This window comes from Coenobita brevimanus, chromosome 28 (assembly GCF_032717465.1).
Source record: "Coenobita brevimanus isolate Jiangsu-jjx chromosome 28, ASM3271746v2, whole genome shotgun sequence".
Taxonomy (NCBI): domain Eukaryota; kingdom Metazoa; phylum Arthropoda; class Malacostraca; order Decapoda; family Coenobitidae; genus Coenobita; species Coenobita brevimanus.
The window spans coordinates 28,664,005-28,686,504 of NC_136981.1; the positions used below are offsets into that span (position 1 = coordinate 28,664,005).

The following is a 22,500-nucleotide window of genomic DNA, read 5'->3' on the forward strand; positions in this document are numbered from 1 at the left end:
ATTTCAGTTTTTATATCTATAATTCTATAATCCTAAGTTTGCGTCTGTATGTTTGTCTGTAATGCGAACTTAATGCTGTCACGCAAAATCGATGACATACATCAGCCTAATCCAAAAGTAAAAGTCGGTAAAGACTTTTTCCAGTATGGTTTTACTATATAATAAAATTACTGCTACTACTGCTACTACTACTACTACTACTACTACTAATAATAATAATAATAATGATGATGATGATGATGATGATGATAATAATAACAACAACAACAACAACAACGACAATATGGAATTTACCCCAGTTTTTCTTTTGTTTGTTATAAGAAAAAAAAAGTCATATAGGCAGATGATAGGAAATTTCGATGCTTGTATCAGTAGTGGCCACTGTCAACAGTGTCATGCCGAAGCCGGACAAATGGTACTCAAAAAAGTGTTGCTTTATGTCATTTGGGGGCTATTTTTGCCAATTTTTAGAGTTTTAGTGAAACCAAAATGTGTGTGTGTGTGTGTGTGTGTATATATATATATATATATATATATATATATATATATATATATATATATATATATATATATATATATATATATATATATATATATATATAATGCAATCTAACTGATATCTATCTATCTATCTATCTATCTATCTATCTATCTATATATATATATATTCTGTATCAATCTATTTACCTATCTATCCGTCTATTTATCTATCCATCTATCTATCTATGTACTGGCTGCCTCTACTATGTTATTGAAATTTGGACTAACGTGGGACTATTTCATCTCCGTGTATAACAGCCAATATTGGCTTTCCATTAATTTGCAAACTTTATATTTTTGCTTGTTTTCATCAAAGTCTGGCGTTGGAATGTGACTGATGGTGTGGTGTGGTGTGGTGTGGCGTGGCGTGACGTGGCGTGGTGTGCGTTGGCTATCCTTCTTCTTATGGACGTGAGGCTGGATTTGGTATGTAATTGAAATGTAGGGAATTCCTTTGTGCCGCGTTGTCCTGTCCAGCCAAAATCTTATTATTTGTTCAAACCTACGCACACTACATATCTCTACAGCCACAATCAAAGGTACGCACCCCTCTCCTGCCTCTCTCAGCGCTGGAGTCAGGTGCTTGAATGAGTCGTTGTGGATAAAGATCCATATCACCCACAGATGAATAATTATATGCATCCCAGTGTACTAAGCTGCGTGTAAGCGTCTGTGAATCCAGGCTTGATAGAGAGGCTGGGGAGGTGAACGACTTTTGTATCTGGCTCTGTATTTACGGTTTCTGTTCATACACGTGAGAGAGTTGTGTGTGTGTGTGTGTGTGTGTGTGTGTGTGTGTGTGTGTGTGTGTGTGTGTGTGTGTGTGTGTGTGTGTGTGTGTGTGTGTGTCACGGGGTTTTTAGGAATATGCAATATTAAAAAATAATATTCGATAATACTTAAGAACAGGACAAAGAATTGACTTCTGAAAATCAAGCAATGATTACTTTATGCCGGCTGTCAAGTCAATGTTTGTATGTTCTATGCTGCCTCTAATACATGTTATTTCAACTCAATGTTTCGATGCTTCGGGACTGGAAGAGGTGGGAGTTGAAGGGTGGCGATGACTGGACTGGAGTGGAGAACACGGAGTGGGGGACCAGCACTGGCAGTGAGTGGTAGGCAGCTGTTCCCTCTCCACTGCGGAGCTTTGTATGGAGCCTACTTCCATTACTTCACCTAAGCTCTACGTGTGGGAAGTGGTGTTGTGTTGTCTGCTGTCTAGCCACTCACATTACCATACCTCGCCTTAGCTATCAGTGCTCCAGCCACTCGTTTCACTCGTGCCTCTATCCACCTCACCCATACCCAGTGTAATGCAGGTGTATTGAAACACCTGCGGACATGCACCCTGAAGTCCAGAGGTATTGTGTACCTTGTACTGTGCAGATCTGTTCTTTTGTTACCGATTTTTAGTATTTTTAGTATTATGTTATTAATATGGGTAATGCTCTTAATTGTAATAAATCAATTCTTCACATGTGTTCTTTCAGTACCCAATTAACGATGTGCATGATATCGGAGGGTCTTTTCTATAAGAACACTGGAGTCACGAACATGCTAATTATCGTTAATATATAATCCTAGCATTTACCTGACCTGAATCGTGACAAATTGGCGCCCGAACAGGGACCCGACTGATATTGTGCATAAGTTATACAGGTATTGCTTGAACCTTTGTTCCTGAAGACATGAATAAGGAAAAGAGCATCAAAGATCTTTTTTTTTTTTTTTTTTGTGTCCGACTCTGGGCAAAGGCTTCAGGGCCTATATCTTGGGGGCAGTAGCCTATCCCAAGGCCCAGTAGTCCTCCTACACCTCCACATGTCACCACTTCGGCGCTAACACCCACCGTCCATATTGAATACATGCTAGGGCTGTCTCATACAGGACTGGTGTATTGGTATTAGCGGGGGTATTTTTACGACATGTCGGCGGGTCATCTGGTAGATCAGGAAAGTCTGCTTTTAATGAAATTCAAATCCTTAAACTGTCCCCTGCCCCAGCCAGGATTCGAACCTGGGTCCATCAGGACTGCAAGCCGCCTCTCTACCGATTCAGCCACCGCTGAATGATGAGGCCTCACTGTTAGGTTACTCTGGTGAAGAACTGCATAAATGGGTTAGAGAGGAGTGGCAGAGAATGCAGGTAGCCGAAAGGGAAAGAAGGGCTGCCGAGAGGGAACTGAAGAGGTTAAAACTAGAAGCTGAAATTGAAGCTTCTAAAGCTTCTGCCGCTGCCAGTGCTGCTGCGGCTGGTACTGCTGTTCAGCCAGTTACCAATGTGGTGCACCCACCAAAACTGCCAGCTTTTGACGAGTCTAAAGATGATATTGACACCTTCATTTCTCGTTTCGAGCGAGTAGCAGAAGGTGCTGGATGGTCACATGCTATTTGGCCTACTGCTTTAGCATCTCTCTTAATAGGACGTGCACTTGAGATGTACCATATGTTCACAGACGATGTGGTGGCAGATTTTAGTAAGTTCAAGGCTGCTTTACTGAAGGGGTACGATGTTACATCGGAGGGATGCAGAAAAAGATTTCGAACTTCTAAGTTTCGGGAAGGTGAGTCTGCTCAACAGTTAATATGCAGGTTGAAAAAACATTTCATCAAGTGGGTTGAAGCAGACGGATGTGTAGTCATTTGAAGGAATAACGGACTTAATAGTAAGGGAGGAATTTATCAAACTGTGTCCTCTTCCACTAACTACTTTTTTAAAGGAGCGCCATGTCCGTAGTTTGGAAGAATGTGCAGTGGAAGCTGATCGATGGATGGATGCCCACGGACACCCTGCCAGCACGAATAAGATGAAGCCAATCAGGAGACCAGGAGATGGAGAGGAGAAAACGGACACAGTTAAGCCTCCTCAAGCAGGACCATCTACTGGAAAGGACGAAAAGGGAAGGAAAACAGGTTTGTGTTGGTTGTGTGGAAAACCAGGTCACAGGAGAAATAACTGTCATTTGAATGATAATGCTAAGTCTAAGTTATCTGGTAAAGGTAATTTAAATGTATGTGGTACTGTCTCCAGTGAATTACATAAGCTTAAGAACGATGACTGCTTAACACTGGCTACTGGTAGTGTTGAGGGGCACACAGTGATTGCCATGCTTGATAGTGGAGCAACATTATGTCTTGTGGCAGAGAAGCTAGTAACCCCAGAACATTATACGGGTCGTACCTTAAGACTGAAATTGGCCACTGGAACAGTAGTGATCTTGCCAGAGGTAAAGGTAGGGATCGACTCTCCCTGGTTGAAGGGGACTGTGCAAGCAGCTGTATGCCAGTCACCTGTGTATGACCTAGTTGTGGGTGGAATTCGTAAAGGAACTTATGCTCCTTCATTAGAACAGGTCTCGCCCACAGCAACTAGTAGTTTGGCAGAAAGTTCGGCGACTGGTAGCACGACGGGATCTGTGGTGACTACTGGGAAGACATCGGAGGCTAGTGAAAAATCTCCTGTTTCTTCCTCGAATGAAGATTCACTGCCGACTAAGGATGAAAGCTGTGTTTCTGCTGTAACCAGAGGACAAACTCGACGAGGTGAGCAACCCACACAACCATTAAAGGTGAATAAGTGTGATTTTGTGTCTACTTCTGAATTCTTAAAGGCTTTGGAGAGTGACAAATCCTTTAATTCTGTGAGAAAACATATTTTTACAAGAAGAACATTTCAATCAAAGGGGAGGACTTCTAAATTTATAGAGAGAAACCTAAGATTATACAGAATAACAGAATTCAGAGGTGATGTAAAAGAACAGCTAATAGTGCCCCGAGGACATCGTAAGCAAGTGTTTAAACTAGGACATGAGAGCATCATGAGTGGACACCTGAAGACAAAGAAAACATTAGACAGGATCCAAGCTTCATTCTTCTGGCCAGGAATGGTATCTGATGTAACACGGTGGTGCAGGTCATGCGACAAATGCCAAAGAACGGTAAACAAAGGCAGCGTGAAGCCAGGAAAACTTAATCCCATGCCAGTGATTGAGGTGCCATTTTCACGAGTAGGAGTGGATATAATTGGACCAATAACACCCAGGGCATACAATGGTGCAAGATATATTCTTACGTTGGTTGATTTTGCCACACGATATCCAGAGGCAGTAGCTTTACCAAATATCGAGACCACAACTGTAGCGGATGCCCTGATTGATGTTTATTCTAGGATAGGCATTCCAAATGAAGTACTTTCAGATAGGGGTAACCAGTTCACGTCAGGAATGATGGCTGAAGTAAATAGACTTTTGTCTATCAAATCTTTGAAAACCACCCCATATCATCCCATGTCGAATGGTTTGGTCGAAAGGTTTAACGGAACCTTAAAGAATATGCTTAGACGTATGTGTAAAGAAGCTCCAAAGGAATGGCCAAGGTACCTTGCTCCACTCTTATTTGCTTACAGAGAAGCCCCTCAGGCGAGCACAAAGTTTTCTCCTTTTGATTTAGTTTATGGTCGGACAGTTAGGGGTCCACTGAATGTTCTACGGGAAATCTGGGATGGAACTGTGACCACACCAGAAAGTGTAACCACTTACAAATATGTCATTGATTTAGCTGAGCGACTGGAGGAAACGTGTAGATTAGCTAGAGAAGAATTAATGAAGGCACAGGAATTGGACAAAAGCTATTATAATAGGAAGGCTTCTGACAGAAAGTTAAAAGTGGGAGACAGGGTACTGCTATTGCTTCCAAGTGACAGGAATAAGCTACTTATGCAGTGGAAGGGATCCTATGTTGTACTAGATTGTTCGTCACCACTGAATTATGTAATAGACTTTGGTGGAAAGAGAAAGAAGTTCCATATTAACATGTTAAAGAAGTATGAGGAAGATAATGAAGAAGAATGTCTTCCTAACCATGTTAATGTTTCAGCTGCTAATGAACTTCAGGATTGTGCGGCAGTGGTAATGCAAGAGTCTGAAGAGGTTGGGCAGTTATTAATGCCAGAGATAGAATCCTCGACGGTTTGGTCTGATGTCACACTTTCAGAGTGTTTATCACTAGCGGAAAAGGAAGAGGTACGTGGATTACTGGATCATTATTCTGATGTATTTTCAAACACTCCAGGACTTGCCAATGTTAAACCTCATGAAATAGTTCTGACGGACCACAGACCAATCAGGTGTAAACCGTACCATGTGCTTCACAATCTGAAGAGTGCTGTAGCCGAAGAACTAGACCAGATGGAGAGAGCCGGGATTATAGAGAAGTCGGATTCTCCATACAGTAGTCCAGTTGTTGTAGTCAAAAAGAAAAATGGCGGTGTTAGAATATGTGGTGATTTCAGAAAGCTGAATAAAGTGATTCAGTTTGATGCTGAACCCATGTGTTTACAAGAGGATATAATGGTTAAATTAGCCCACTCTAGATACTTTTCTAAGATAGACTTATCAAAGGGATTCTGGCAGATCCCTCTGCATGTAAATAGTAGAATATACACTGCTTTTGGTACAAGTAAGGGATTATTCCACTTTAATGTTCTACCATTTGGTTTGTGTAATTCTCCTGCTGTTTTTAACAGAGTTATGAGGGAAGTTTTGGGAAGCTTAGAAGGTGTTGAAGTATTTGTAGATGATATTTTGATTCACTCATGCTCTTTTAAGGAACATCTCCGACACATTGAACAGACTCTGTTACGCCTAAAAAAGCTGGGCTAAAGATAAATCCACTTAAATGTGAAATTGGTCAGTCAGAGATAAACTTTCTTGGACATATAGTTGGAAAAGGAATCTGTAAGCCACAAAGTGACAAGATTCAGAAGATCACTAAAGCCTTGCCACCTAAGACAAAGAAACAAGTTCGCTCATTTCTTGGACTTTCTGGCTATTACAGAGATTTCATTCCTAATTATTCAGTTATAGCAGAACCCTTAATTAATTTAACGAAGAAGGATATGCCAAATGAAGTTACATGGACTGAACAAGAACAAAGGTCGTTTGATACTTTAAAGTTTAAGCTCACAAGTAATCCCATTCTTAAACTTCCAGATATGTGTAAGGACTTTATTTTAAGGATAGATGCTTCTGGAGTGGGAATCGGAGCTGTCCTAATGCAGTATCACGATGAGGTGCTGTGGCCTGTTGCGTATTCAAGCAGGAAGCTTAAGAAGGCAGAGCTCAACTATAGTACTGTGGAAAGGGAATTGTTGGCTGTAATTGAAGGGGTTCGTAAGTTTTATCAATTTCTTTATGGTCGAAGGTTCGTTATTCAGACGGACCACTTGCCATTACATTACCTGAAAACTACAATTAACCGAAACCCTCGCATTATGAGGTGGGCACTCTATATGCAACAATTTGAATATACCACAGAGTATATCAAGGGAGCCGAGAATATTGGAGCAGATTATTTAAGCCGTGCTGAGCATTCTGACATGTTAGATCATGTAGGTATGTGTTTTGTGGATTTTGAGGCCTATGATGCTATTTCAGAGAGATACAATGTGAACATAAATTGGCATGTACTATAGGAAAGTACTTGTAATGCAGTATGTCATCTGCACTTTGCTTATAAATGTTTTGTGAGAACTTAACATGAATGTAAGTTCTACTGTCAAAGGGGTATTGTCAAGTCAATGTTTGTATGTTCTATGCTGCCTCTAATACATGTTATTTCAACTCAATGTTTCGATGCTTCGGGACTGGAAGAGGTGGGAGTTGAAGGGTGGCGATGACTGGACTGGAGTGGAGAACACGGAGTGGGGGACCAGCACTGGCAGTGAGTGGTAGGCAGCTGTTCCCTCTCCACTGCAGAGCTTTGTATGGAGCCTACTTCCATTACTTCACCTAAGCTCTACGTGTGGGAAGTGGTGTTGTGTTGTCTGCTGTCTAGCCACTCACATTACCATACCTCGCCTTAGCTATCAGTGCTCCAGCCACTCGTTTCACTCGTGCCTCTATCCACCTCACCCATACCCAGTGTAATGCAGGTGTATTGAAACACCTGCGGACATGCACCCTGAAGTCCAGAGGTATTGTGTATCTTGTACTGTGCAGATCTGTTCTTTTGTTACTGATTTTTAGTATTAAGGTTTAGGTTAAGGATTATAGGACTTAAGGATATTTAGGTTATGTTATTAATATGAGTAATGCTCTTAATTGTAATAAATCAATTCTTCACATGTGTTCTTTCAGTACCCAATTAACGATGTGCATGATATCGGAGGGTCTTTTCTATAAGAACACTGGAGTCACGAACATGCTAATTATCGTTAATATATAATCCTAGCATTTACCTGACCTGAATCGTGACACCGGCTTACTTCGCCGATTCTCTAAGGACGAGAATTTATAAACTTTCTCAACAGTACACAGCAGAGACTAATTACTCACACGTGCTGTTTATTGGTACTGTTAGCCTCACGAGAAAGTGATTCCACCCCTGACAATTAATATCTAATGTTATTAATGATAAGCCGGTTCTTGCTGGTGCAATTAACTCCTGGTTGCACAACGGATTTTAAGCTTAATACAAAAGGACTGGCCTAAATACCAGTTATGAATAATGCAAAGCGTTTATGCAAACTAGGAGCTATAAGTGAAATAAGCTTAATGGAGAAATAAAACACGAGTTTACATTACATAAAGCTCAAAAGAAAAGAACTGTAAATTTATTGATTACAATGAAATAAATTTACGTTACATGCGTCTCAAATGACTTCAAAATAACAAAGAGAATACACTCACTCGCTCACTCAAAAGCTAAACTCTTAAACCTAGGAAAAACGAAAAGAAATACTGGTCAGAGAGTGGGCTAAGCGGGAACTGGGCGTCGTTGCTGAGGAAGGATTCTGCCACGCTGAACCTCTCGTCAAATCACGCTAGGTGGGAATTCAGGAACTCACTGGACAACGGCGGTGGCGGGATGAACTGGGCGTCATTTTTGAGGAAGGACGCTGCTACACACGCTGCTCGACACTGAGCCCAATTGAACCTACTTCCATGACGCTCAAATTCTGACTGAATTCAAATTGTGAGAGAGAGGCGAGGACGGGCCACACTTGCTAACAGCTAGAAGTGAGCAAAACACGCCCATAACAAATCACTCAGCAGAGGTGCTAATGTCGCACACAAAGATGATCACTTATGAAACAGTGAAAAATGGTTCTGAAAACACTCCTGATCAGGTGAATATGTGACGGTTGACTGAGTGATACATACTGGGATTCCACTAGAATTTGCAGTTTCCCATCAAGTTCAATGTCACGAGTTTATTTAAATATATGATCGCACAAACTCGTGACATTATGCCCCATCAAAATGAATTTTTTTTCTCAGGAAAAAAAATTTCAATATACATACATATAAATCCTAACTCAGTCACACAAGATTCACACTGTGGTGTGTGTGTGCTATCATGCTAAAGGGGAAAGTCATAGTCGCCAGTGAGCGAAAAAACCTCGTATTTACGTTAATAGAAGCAAGCTTGAGGGAAAAACTCCGTGACGATGGTGAAAAATCCTGTACTCGGGTCAAACTGAGCAAAAAATTCACTACATTTACACTAACAACTAATTGTTATGTAGCATGATGTATGTAATACATGGTGTAGATGTGACAGCTGTGGTGTAACTGTACCTACGTGTAAAATCATGTAATACAAATTTATCGTAAATAATGACGATGAGGCAGAAGAGAAGAGGCGGCAGCATGCAGCAGGGAAGGCCAGTTGATCTGCACGACAATGCTGCACTCGCCACCTGCACCTGTGAAAGGAATCAAGGTGGAGCATCAAAAGTGTCATTTCTCCTTCTCTGCCTAGCAATCAGTACTTATGTCATTATTAACCAGGAAACGTAGTCTTAGGATTTACAAATCTCTCAGGACCCTTGTAGTTTACTGGTTAAACTAACTTATTAACCAGGAAACGTGTCAGTTCTTGAATTGCTCAAATCTCTTAGAACGGGCAGTTTACTGGTTAACCTAACATTATTAACCAGGAAACGTGTCAGTTCTTGAACTGCTCACATCTCTTAGAACAGGCAGTTTACTGGTTAACCTAACTCTACACTTACGATTAATGACAAGAATTTGAGAATCGCTACACAATCTCGGGCAGGTCACGTTTTAACACCCACCATGGGTATGAACACTCATGTGGATAATGTGCATTCTCCGGGAATCCTCAGGGAGGTCCACAGCTCGAGACGTTCCACAAGGTAATTCATACACAGCCTCGGACTGTCTCTGTGGGGTTCTCGAACTTCCCCCTTAACTTACGGTACGTATGTATGTACAGGCCCTGGACATACTGTGTCCTGTGGGGCCAACGGGTGAGATGTCAGGTCTGCACCCACTTCACCACTGCCCTGTCTCTCAACTGACTCAGAGTTTACAGGTGTGGTTTCAAACGGCACAGGGAGGACATGTCCCTGATTGATGTTATGTGGACATGGGTTGCAGGAACGTACAAAGCTATCTATTTCTCGTCCCATCCCTGGCCAGAAAAAGTCAGCTAGGATACAGCCCTGGGTCTTCCTTTTGCCCATGTGACCTCCTAAGGCTGAGCAATGACCCCATTCTAACGCTGCTTGGCGGTACTTGGTGGGAACGACAAACTGCAGTCGAACCTCGCCCTTGGGTATTCGTGACTCACGGTAGAGCCGTCCTTGTTTATGAAGGAACTTGGCTTGACCTTCCCATGAATACTTTATCACTCTACCCTTTTGTTTCTTTCGCATGGCAGCAAGTGTTGGGTCAGAGTGTTGTTCTTGAACAACAACTTGACTACACATCAGATCTTGCGGCGATTCAATGGTCACCGGGGTGACACAGTTCAGAGCCTCAGCCACGGCTCGTGTTACTGTAGCCGAAGTCTGAGTAGCGTCATCTTCGGTGCAGCTATGCTTGGCACCGGGAATATTGCCTATGATAAGGTCAAATAAAGGTTCTGGCATGACAACTGCGAGTGTCGTACCAGTGTAAAATGGAGATGCCACCTGGATACGTGCCTCAGGGAACAATCTCACTGATCCATCAATAAGGTTAGCTTGGATCTGTCGACCTGTGTACTCCTCATGCCGAACTAGACTCTGCCTGTCAGAGCAACCTGAGGACCCATTGTCTCTCAGGACCTTCACAGGAATGCCTCCCACAAACCCTGGCTGAACAAGGAAGGCACTGTCACCTGTGGGAGGGCCTGTGGAGGAAGCAGCCAGCCACTGATTAGGCTGCTGAATAAATGATGCGGCAAACATGGTGCCTTGAGAATTTGACACTTGAGGGGTTGTATTCACTGTCTGGGGAGACAGAGCATTGGCCTCCTGTGGAGGAGTGTTCACTGTCGCTGAGGGACTAGTAAACTGTGGGGAAGTACCCGTACTGCTAGGGACGACACCTCCATGCTGCTGCTGGGGAATGAAGGCTGCGTTCACCTCCTGCCTCCGAGGGGCTGGTGCTGAAAAGGACAGTCCCGACGGTCGGTTGTGTGGCTGATACTGCTGCTGGTTAGGGTACCTGTTGTAGCCTACCTCTTGCACTCAGGTTTCTGAGTGTTTTGCCCCTGGTCCTTCCTCTGCGGTTTTGGACCTTGGCCATTATTCTGAAAATGGCCTTGTTGCTGGGGTTCAGTCTGAGACGGTTTCCCAGATTTATCAGCTTTCCTGTTCCAGGTATGTTGCTTGCGAGTTTGATACTCGCATGCAGTGAAGAATGGATCAGTCTTCTTCACCATTTGGCTGGGATCTCTTACCTGGTAGATCTTAAGCTGAGCCATAAGTTCAGTAGGCCACGACTTTTCTAGCTGCGTGCGCAGTATAAGGTCGATTATCCCCTCACCCATGGATGGAGTTTCATCTTTCTCCATCCACTCATCTAAGTAAGCAGTAAGCTGGTCAAGAAACTGAACGGCAGTCTCTTTTTCCTGTAAATGCGCCCTCATGAACTGACTCTTGGCGTCGTCAACTATGAGACCATACGCTTTGATGAATGCGGCCCTCATCATCTCATACGTGAGATTGTCTCCACGAATTCTGTGGAGAATATCGAGGGCAGGGCCCTCAAACAGGCTAAGAAACTGAAGCCGCTTAGCTGCATCATCCAGCTGGTAAAGTTGAGCCATGTCTTCAAAACGAGCTATGTATTGCTCGGTTCGCTCACCTTCCTTGTATGGGGGAAGCTTGATGTGTGGGGTCACAATAATATGTGCAGGGATAGTGCTCGTGGAGCTTGGGCCAGCTGCACCAGATGTGTCTGAAGCCAAGGAATCTCGCTTGAACTTCAACATTTCAAATTCATGTTTTTCGCATGCTTCTCGCTCGGCACATTCGTGTTCTTGTTCTCTCTCTCGTTGTTCTAACTCAAGTTTGCGTTGTTTTTGCTCGTGTTCTAACTCGAGTTCACGTTGTTTTCGCTCGTGTTCTCGTTCTCTCTTGCGTTCCTTGCTCTGTTCTCGCTCGTATTCTTGCTCTTTTTCACGTTCCTCATGCTGAATTCGACGCTTCTCATGAGCATCACTCTCGCGTTGCTGCTCGTAATTAAACCGAGAGAGGACATAGTCCTTTATTTTCTCGGGGTCAGTATGCCCCATATCTTTAGCTTCCTGTACATAGACGCCGGTAGACATGATGCTAAGTCAATCTAAGCGAACTAGAGACTCAGTACTGACTGCAATTTTGCAGAGAAAGATGCCAATAATCGAGAATAAAGGCACAGGTTAATGGTGACCAGTTTTATCTAATTAAACTGGTAAAGAAAGAAAATTAAACAAACAACTGACTGTGCAAACAATTACATAAATTAATAGAACTGAGTTAATAATCACCAGTAAGATAGTGCCTATAGACTTTAATAATAAATACCTAAGTATGAGTGAGTGAGTATTAGCTCGTGAATAACTTTAGAGCTAGGAGTTAATATCCTGGCGAGGTCGCCAAATGTCACGGGGTTTTTAGGAATATGCAATATTAAAAAATAATATTCGATAATACTTGAGAACAGGACAAAGAATTGACTTGTGAAAATCAAGCAATGATTACTTTATGCTAGCTTACTTCACTGATTCTCTAAGGACAAGAATTTATAAACTTTCTCAACAGTACACAGCAGAGACTAATTACTCACACGTGCTGTTTATTGGTACTGTTAGCCTCACGAGAAAGTGACTCCACCCCTGACAATCAATATCTAATGCTATTAATGGTAAGCAGGTTCTTGCTGGTGCAATTAACTCCTGGTTTCACAATGGATTTTAAGCTTAATACAAAAGGACTGGCCTAAATACCAGTTATGAATAATCCAAAGCGTTTATGTAAACTAGGAGCTATAAGTGAAATAAGCTTAATGGAGAAATAAAACACGAGTTTACATTACATTAAGCTCAAGAGAAAAGAACTGTTAATTTATTGATTACAATGAAATAAATTTACATTACATGCATCTCAAATGACTTCAAAATAACAAAGAGAATACACTCACTCGCTCACTCAAAAGCTAAACTCTTAATCCTAGGAAAAACGAAAAGAAATACTGGTCAGATAGTGGGCTAAGCAGCTAGAAGTGAGCAAAACATGCCCATAACAAATCACTCAGCAGAGGTGCTAATGTCGTGCACAAAGACGATCACTTATGAAACAGTGAAAAATGGTTCTGAAAACACTCCCGATTGGGTGAATACGTGGCGGTTGACTGAGTGATACACACTGGGATTCCACTAGAATTCGCGGTTTCCCACCAAGTTCAATGTCATGAGTTTATTTAAATATATGAACGCACCAACTCGTGACAATGTGTGTGTGTGTGTGTGTGTGTGTGTGTGTGTGTGTGTGTGTGTGTGTATGTGTGTGTGTGTACAATTTGACTAATTCTGATCTTCACTGGCAGTTTTACAATATACATGTTTGCTGTAACAGCCAAACAAGGACAGTAAATACTGTATAGTGAATTCATGTTTTGTTTATGGCCATGTGTGCATTGTCCCTTTCCATTTTACCATGGACTAGATTTTTTCATAGTTATTTCAGAGATAAGTTGCCTGCTGTAACGCATTAGTGATTTTCTTTTAACCTAGTATGGGTACCTGTGTCAGTGGATATAAGATCCTGCTTGATATCCACGTAAAGCAGGTGCATCTGTTGTGTAAACCTTATGCAACTCCATATTTTTAAACTTACATTTGTTTTACCAGTGATATATACGTTATGGTTAGTAAACTATCTATCTGTCTATCAGTCTATCATTTATCTGTCGGTTGGTCTGTCTGTCTGTCTATCAGTCTATCATTTATCTGTCGGTTGGTCTGTCTGTCTGTCTATCAGTCTATATGCCTATCTATCAGTCTATCAATCTCATACCTACATCAGATTCACTTTTTTTTTTTTTTATGTGACCGACTCTGGGCATAGGCTTCACAGCCTGCTTTCAGGGCCCAGTAGTCCTCCTATGTACTGCACACCTCTACATGTCACCACTTCGGTGCTAACACCCACCGTCCATACTGAATACATGCTAGGGCTGTCTCATACAGGACTGGTGTATTGGTAATAGTGGGGGTATTTTTATGACATGTCGGCGGGTCTTCTGGTAGATCGGTAAAGTCTGCTTTTATGAAATTCAAATCCTTAACCCCTAATATGCGACCACTGACAGCCGACCCCCCCCCGGGTGGCGGCGTTCGATCGTGGTCTGAGTACCTGTAGGAAAATATTAGCCAAAAATCAGAGATTAACCCTAGAACATTATACTTGGTTTGGCAGATAGTACTTACATTCAGCTTTCTCCAGAGACAGGTGTTGAGCCTTCGTGGACTACCCAAGGACTTGTGGAGACTTGTAAAGTTGGGTAACAAAATCTTCATTTTCACACCTCCAGCAACCTGGTTTTCCCTCTACCACAGCCTCATTCTGTCACAGTAAACTTTATACTACAACGTACAGGCAGTTTGGAATCCGTATTTGTACAATAAGCACTGAAAATAAGGCTAAAATCAATGAAGCGTACGGCCGACATGCAGCGCAGCGGCGATCTTCCCGTCACTCAACAAACATTTCCATTTTCACAGCTAAAAACACGTATACTACATTATTTTCAATCATATTACTTCCCAAAAGATCACCACAGCGCGCTTTTTATTCTGCCTTACACCATTCACTTTATTCTCGTTCCTGTCGGCCGCTCACACTGACTCAGAAGAGCTTGAACTCGCCATAATGTCACTCTGAAAGCCTGCAGTAAACTGACGCTAAACAGGGGCAAATCATGCAAAAAAAAGCTAGTGTTACAACTGGGGAAACAAGCGTTTCCTATTAGCATAAACTGCTTGTGAGAGGAGAGCGCAGATTTACAGTTCTGAGCAGTCAGAGCTCTGCCATGTATCACAGCCAGGCTGGCTGGGCCGTGGTGGGGGGGAGGGGGGAAAAACGCGATACTTGGCAACAACGGAGGTCAGTAGTACAAAGGTAAAGTATGCTAATTGTAGCTAAAGGGTGGTGGTACTGATAGACAATACCAGCTGGAACATCCTTGCCCACGTTTATTCAAAATTAACTTGAATCGCAAACACGACGCTCCGCCGTTATGTCCTTTTCGGCGAGCATCGCAAACGCGACGCCCCGCGTTTTAGGGGTTAAACTGTTCCCTGCCCCAGCGGGATTTGAACCCGGGTCAGTTAGGACTGCAGGCCAACTCTCTACTGATTGAGCCACTGCCTCCCCCGCATTTCGTATAGTCTGGCTTGTCAGTCTGTGATCGAATGTGTCATAAATTTTAGTTCTTTCGTATACAGTATATACCAAAACTGATCATTTGGTCCATCAGAGCTTCTGTACTCTGTTTACTTTGAGTTAAGGATCTTATCCCTTGTATGAAAAGCACGTACAGTACAAATAGCTCGAGCATAGCCAACACTGTATTGATGAGACAGAGAGAGAGAGAGAAGGGGAAGAAGGAAGAAACAAAGGAAGAAGAGACGAAACACACACACACACACACACACACACACACACACACACACACAGGTGGGGTGTCTGCACAGGCTATACCACACACCACACCACACCACACCAATGGAATATAAGGCAAGTCAAAGTGCCACAGAATTTTGGTCGCATTAGGTATTAATTGGCCTTATTGAGTCTGCTGACCTGGTGCGGTGGTAGTTGTGGTAGTGATGGTGGTAGGGATGGTGGTGGTAGTCGTGGCGGTGGTGGGACGAATGATAAGAATGGTGGTATCTGTGACTGATTGATTGGTTGATTGAAAATAATTAAAATCTGGCGGCGCAACTGCCAGGGTCATATGCTGCCGGACGACAAAGTAAAAGACACAGCAAAATAAAAAGTGCATATTCAAAATAAAGTTAATATCTGTTAGTAGGAATAAAACACTGAAAATAATAAAAGAACAGTTTATAAAATATCAATTACTTATAAGAGTGGAAGGAGGCCCGCCTCCTGAAGAAAACTAAAAACATCAGCAAAATCACTAGAGGCTTAACCAAGCATCGAGGACAAACAGTAGGCACCATCTGCCCCCTTATGCCTATGGAGGAATCTCTGACACAAGTACCCCAGACTCGGACACTCGACCAGCAAGTGACAGACAGTAAGGGGAACAAGGCAATCATCACAGTACGGTTGCATCTCTCCACACATGAGGAACCCATGTGTAAGCCGAAAATGCCCAATGCGAAGCCTAGCAATAGCCACCTCCAATCGCCAAGACGTAGAGGGAAGAACCCTTGGTACAACCACTCTCTGAAAGATTTCTTTTAGTTTATTGTGAGAAACAACATCCCACTGTCTCTGCCAACATGTACGAATTGCGTACCACAAGTAAGGTGTTACATCAGAAGCAGGAAGTGGGTAGTTGGTTGGGGGCTGTTGAGAAGACGCAGCTTTAGCTAAAGTATCTGCCCTCTCTCTGCCCACCACACCAACATGTGCAGGAACCCAACAGAAATCTACACAGCGGCCACGACGGCCAAGAAGAAAAAGCCACTCTAAAATTGATAAAACCAATGGATGAGATGCATTAAAAGACTCCAGTGCAGATAAAGCACTACGCGAGTCACTAAAAATCACAAAAACGGAATGGGGGAGAGTAAAGATGATTTTAAGAGCATATAAAATTGCAGTCAGTTCTGCCATATATACTGAAGTAATGCCAGGAAGGCTACCGCCCCTAGTAAAGGAAGGGAAGACAACATCAAATCCTACTCCAGTATCAGTCTTAGATCCGTCAGTATAGACGGGGACAGAACCCTCATGAGTGGAGGTATGTTCTAAAAAGAGAGAGAGGGATACCTGAGACGGAAGTGAGCCCTTTTTTCAACAACGGACCTACAGAATGTCACGCGAGGTAGTAGCCAAGAACCCACCCTTGGGATCCGATGTGGACTGTCACGGGGTTTTTAAAAGTATGGTATATTATTAAAGGATAATTTCCAATAATACTGATAGTAGGACAATGAATTGTCTTGCTAAAAATCAAGCAATGATTACTTTATCTGGCTTGCTTCGCTGATTCTCTAAGGACGAGAATTTATAAACTTTCTCAACAGTACACAGCAAAGACTAATTCCTCACAATTGCTGTTTGTTAGTATTGTTAGCCTCTGGAGAGAGTGACTTCACCCCTGACAATCAATAACATGCTATTAATGATAGCAGATTCTTGCTGATGCATTAACTCCTGGTTGCACAACGGATTTTAAGCTTAATACAAAAGACTGGCCTAAGTACCGGTTATGAACAGCAAAGCGTTTATGCAAGCTAGGAGCTGCAACTAGAATTAGCTTAATATGGAAAATAAAACATGAGTTTACATTACATTAAGCTTGAGAAAAAGAACTGTTAAATTTATTGATTACAAAGAAATAAATTTACGTTACATTTCAAAGTGAATTCAAAATAAGGAGATCGCACTTACTTGCTCACTCAAAAGCTAACTCTTAAGCCTAGGAAAATACAAAAAGAAAATACTGGTCAGAAAAGTGGAAAAAGCAGATGACTGGGCGTCGTTACTGGAAGGACACTGCACCCGCTAAGTCTCTCGCCAATCACACTAGGTGGAAATTCAGGAACTGGACAATGGCAGCACTGCTGCGCTCTGGGCCCAACCTGCTTTCACGGCGCTCAAACCTTGACTGACTTCAAATCGTGGGAAAGAGGCGAATGTTGTGGCCGCATTGCTAATGGCTAGAATGAGCGAAACATGCCCATAATAAATCGCTAAGCAGAAGTGCTAATGTCTCACACAAAGATGATCATTTATGACACATTGAAAAATTGCTTGAAAAACACTCCTGACCGGGTGAATACGTAGTGGTTAAACTGAACGATAAACACTGGGATTCCACTAGAGTTCGCAGTTTTCCACCAAATGATATCACAAGCCGACTCACGACATGGACAAATTGTCAGTCTCGGAACAGAGAGGATTAACATAACAGACCAGACCCTGTAACCAAATGGCTTTGGGAAATAAGGATGGGTGTCAAAAACAGAAGATCGGGAATCCTGGGAGATGATGGCACAAGATTTTGAGTCTGGAATGCGGTAAATACGATACCAACACCTCATCATTAGCAACTGGCATTGCAAATCCAAGGAGAGAACACCAGCATCCACCAACAAACTTGGAATTGGGAATGACCTGAATGCCGTGGTTGCCAGACATACACCAACATGATGCACAGAATTTAACAATCGGAGATGGACATCTGTTGTAGAGGAGTGCACCTCACACCCATATTCAAGTTTAGGAAGAATAAGAGACCTATGCAAGAGGAGGAGGGTCTGACGGTCAGCACCCCAAGAGGTATGAGCTAAAACCCTCAAAAGGCTCAAAGTTTTAAGACAAGCCACCTTAACAGAACGAATATGAGGAACCCAGGTTAGTCGTCGATCAAACAAAAGACCCAGAAACCGCGTCTCTTCCTCACAGGATATTCTCCTACTATAGAGATACAAGTCAGGGTCTGGGTGAACCCCTTGAAGATGACAAAAATGCATCGCCACTGTCTTTGTTGAAGAAAAATGGAAATCGCGATTTTCTGCCCAGTCAGAAATTCTATTGAAAGCCAGCTGCAACTTCCTCTCTATCAGAGACATTCTCGATGCGGTGAAGGAAATCGAGGTCATCGACATATAGTGATCCTCGCACACCGTCAGGAACTACAGTACACTGATGACGCTCTTAACCCGTCAGGTCCCGAGCTATTTCGCACCTCTGACACCCCTTAATCCCGAGTTACTTTCGATTTTTTTTTTTTTTTTGGCTAAAACCTCCGTTTTTGATGAGAAACATCGAAATTTCATAGAGAAATCGCTCATCTGAGGTTTAAAATACTCGATCCAGGTAGCAGTACCTCCTTACCTGACTGGGTTTTCTAACAGGCTGGCACCAAAGAAAACAAGTTCTATGGGAGGGTATCTATTTCACACCACTCATAAACGGTATTTATTTATTTACTTGGTACGAATTCATATGTAGTATGAGAGTATATCAGTTTTCAGACAGTAATATAGGCATTATAAGCATTGTTTCACTCACTAACTCATCACCATACTTGACCTTCTTTTGCCACATTACCTAATCATCATTTCTGACTGTTTCTTCCTCTAATGCTATGTAAACTTTGTCCTCCACATTGTCGTCGATTGGGGAATCACTCTGGCCCTGAATGTCTTTATTGGCCAGGTCACTGGTAACAGGTGAATTGCCGAGACAATGGCGTGCAGGGGGGGGAGGTTATGCGGTGTAAGGCATTGTCCCTGCTTGGCATCTGGTAGAGGAATAGAGGAAGGTGTCCCGTGTATACGTATGAAAAATCACGCACAAAAATTAAAAATTGTTCAAATTATGAACCTTGCAATTGCGTGACGTACCAGTACGTCGAAGGGACTGCCAATGCAAAATGTTGCAACATACCCATATGTTGACGGGATGCCTCGGGTTACAGCAAACAGAGTAACACTAAGGATACTTCCCTGTGGTACTCCATCTTCTAGTGCTCGAGCATTAGAAAGCACTCCTCCCACTCGCACCCTTAAAATTCGGTTAGATAAAAACTCTTGCATAAAAATAGGCAAGCGCCCAGGAAGACCAAACTCATGAAGAGAGAGTAAAATACCATGATGCCAGGCAGTGTCATATGCCTTCTTTAGATCGAAGAAGACCGTGACCTGGTTTTGGTTAGTGGAGAAAACCTCACAGACAGAAGATTCCAAGGACAGCAGTGCATCAGAGGTAGATCGCATTTTTCGAAAACCAAACTGGGCAGGGGATAAGAAGTCACTTCTCTCCAAAAACCACACAAGCCTAACATTGGCCATCTTTTCCAGAACCTTACATATACATGACGTTAGAGAAATAGGCTGATAATTTGTTGCTTGTAGGTGGTCCTTATCTGGTTTGGGGATGGGGATATCTACAGCAAAACCCCAACAAGTTGGAAACTCCCCAGAACACCAGATCTTATTAAACAGTGAAAGCAAAAACAATAGGGACTCATCAGACAGGTAACGTAAAAAGGCATAAGGAATATCATCATAACCAGGAGAAGAGTCATGGCACTGCGACAGAGCTGCCTGGAGTTCAGAAATTGAAAATGAAACATTGTAAGGCTCTTCCCCAGCAGAGGCAAAACTGAGACCACGAGACTCTAGGCGCCGACGGTGGCAAGTTGAAGGCATATCCGCATCCTTCTGTGACACACTGGCAAAATGATCAGCAAGCAACTCTGCAACAGCAAAAGGATCAGCCACAGTTCCACCTGCTGCAGATAAAATGGGAGGCGAGGGAGCAGTAAATTTCCCTGAAATTTTTCATACGCGGTTCCACATCTGGGTGATGGAAGTCCTCGAATTGATGGAGGAAACATAACCCTTCCAGGATGAACTCCTGTCCTCCTTCAAAACCCGCCTCATATGAGCGCGTGCCCTCTGATACGCCACCAAATACTGAGGATCCCCACGATGAAGACGAACTCGAGAGAAGGCAACTCGTTTGGCTCTCACTGTGGAACTGCACTCAGAGTTCCACCAAGGAACCGGACGTTTAGGAGATTGACCCTTCGTTCTTGGAATAGTTAAAAGGGCTGCTGAGTACAAGAAGTCATTGAAATATGACACTGCCTCAGTAAGACAGGCAAACTCATTGACAGAAAGGGAAGTGGAACTTAATTCCCTGAAACGTGGCCAGTCAGTCTTATCCAGAAGCCAGCGAGGAAGACGGGGCTGAGGTCCAACTGCACTAGCAGTTAAAAGTAAGGGAAAATGGTCACTGCCATACAGGTCTGGTAACAAATCCCAGGCAAAATTTAAAACTGCAACAGCTGAGCATAAAGACAAATCAATGGCAGTAAAAGTTCCAGTCTGGGTATGGAAATAAGTCATTTTATCAGCACTGAAAATGCCCAATCCCTCATCTTCCACTAAAGAGGCCAGCATAACACTCCGAGGGTTGGGCTCACTGTCTCCCCATAGTGGATGGTGACCATTCATATCTCCCAGTAACAGAAAGGGAGAAGGAAGGCCGTGAATAAGGCATTCCAGATCTGCCCTTTCAACAATAGCACTAGGAGGTAGATGAAGACTGCAAACTGTATACTGCTGATGTAAAAACATCTGGACAGCTACAGCTTGCAGAGTAGAAGAGATGTCCAGATGACTGTACAGAATGTCCTGGTGAAGGAAGATAGCAGCACCTCCATGATGACCTTGGCCCAGCACAGGATCAAAATAAATGGCATGGTAGCCAGAAGGACTGGAAGGAACAGCATCACCTACCATAGTCTCCTGGATGCACATGCACAGAGGAGTAAACTGAGAAACAAGATGACACAGTTCCTTATAGTTAGCACGTAAACCCCGACAATTCCACTGGATGATAGAATCCATAATGGAGGAATGATGATTAAGTGCGGGACTGTACACCTGACAAGCGGGCAGGTTTGGATTGATGCTTATGAAGGCCCTTCACAGGAGCCTGCCCAGCACCAGAAATCCGCACCCTCTGTTTAACATCCGAAGGCAAACCTGAGGATGAGTAACTAAGGTTTACAACACTCCTTCTTGGAGTGGGCATACCAGTCTGTTTGGAAGGCGGCTTGGGGGCCATCTTTAGAGATGTAGGACAGCCAGTGCCCCCACCAGAAGGCCCAGAAGTGGAAGTAGAGTCCACAGGACTCGAATCATTTGAGGAGGCCATCCAATCCTGCAAATCTGAAGCACCTACGAGCTGTCCAACAACATCCCCAGGTGGGGACTGGACCAGAGCTGAACCATCAGCTTCAGGTGTCATCTGGCTAGATCCCTCAGCTTGCTGGACACAGGGAACAGGAGAGGTGTCGACAGAAGGGTCAACAACAGAGACCTTAGGTGGCCGGTCTTCATGTTCAGAGGACTCTGATGAACAACGGTGACGTTTGCCAGGTACAGATGGAGCCTCAGGCATACTGGCTATGACGGGAGAAGGAGTCTGGTCAACGTGGACATCTGCCACCACCACAAAAGTGTGCAAGTCATCAGCCACCAAAGTGTGGGCAGAAACAGTCGGAGTGCGGGGTGCGTGAGGTTCATTTTCACAAACAGTATCAACGATAGGGACAGCATCCCGCAAAGCACTAGATGATGCAGTGGGCACTGGATTGGGTTGAGGCTGTCACTGAGACATAGGGCAGTGTACTGGTATCCCAGAAAGAACAGAAGCATAAGTAACACCGGCCTGGAAGAAGCGAGTCTGGGCTCTCTTCTTAGCCTCGGAAAAAGAAACCTTCTCAAGTGTTCGGAATGATAAAATCTCCTTTTCCAGGCAGTAGCGAGGACAGTTTTTAGAAGATACAGCATGAGGGCCCCCACAGTGATAGCATTTAAGGGGTCCTGGACAGTCACTGGCATGACTTGGTCTTCTACAGGAGATACAGACACCAGGAGGGCCAGCCTGTGAGTGGCGGCAAAATCTGCTAACATGTCCATACCCCTGGCAGTGAAAACAGTGCTTTATGGTTGGCACATACGG

At 43.3% G+C, this 22,500-nt stretch overlaps 1 protein-coding gene across 1 annotated transcript; it reads left to right on the forward strand.

Annotated features, from left to right (window-relative positions):
- The first annotated feature begins 2,682 nt into the window (after positions 1 to 2,682).
- On the forward strand, positions 2,683 to 22,054 carry LOC145394771 (uncharacterized). Its single transcript, XM_080268550.1, has 4 exons — positions 2,683 to 3,106; positions 3,543 to 5,999; positions 6,533 to 6,712; positions 21,915 to 22,054. The coding sequence occupies exons 1-4, from the start codon at positions 2,683 to 2,685 to the stop codon at positions 22,052 to 22,054; spliced, it is 3,201 nt and encodes a 1,066-aa protein (XP_080124676.1).
- Positions 22,055 to 22,500: the final 446 nt, after the last annotated feature.

Coding starts and splice junctions, on each gene's coding strand:
- LOC145394771 (XM_080268550.1), top strand. CDS start 2,683: ATGCAGGTAGCCGAAAGGGAAAGAAGGGCTGCCGAGAGGGAACTGAAG. Junction 6,000..6,532: donor ATACACTGCTTTTGGTACAA/GTAAGGGATTAT, acceptor TTAAACTTCCAG/ATATGTGTAAGGACTTTATT. Junction 6,713..21,914: donor GGCTGTAATTGAAGGGGTTC/GTAAGTTTTATC, acceptor GACGTTTGCCAG/GTACAGATGGAGCCTCAGGC.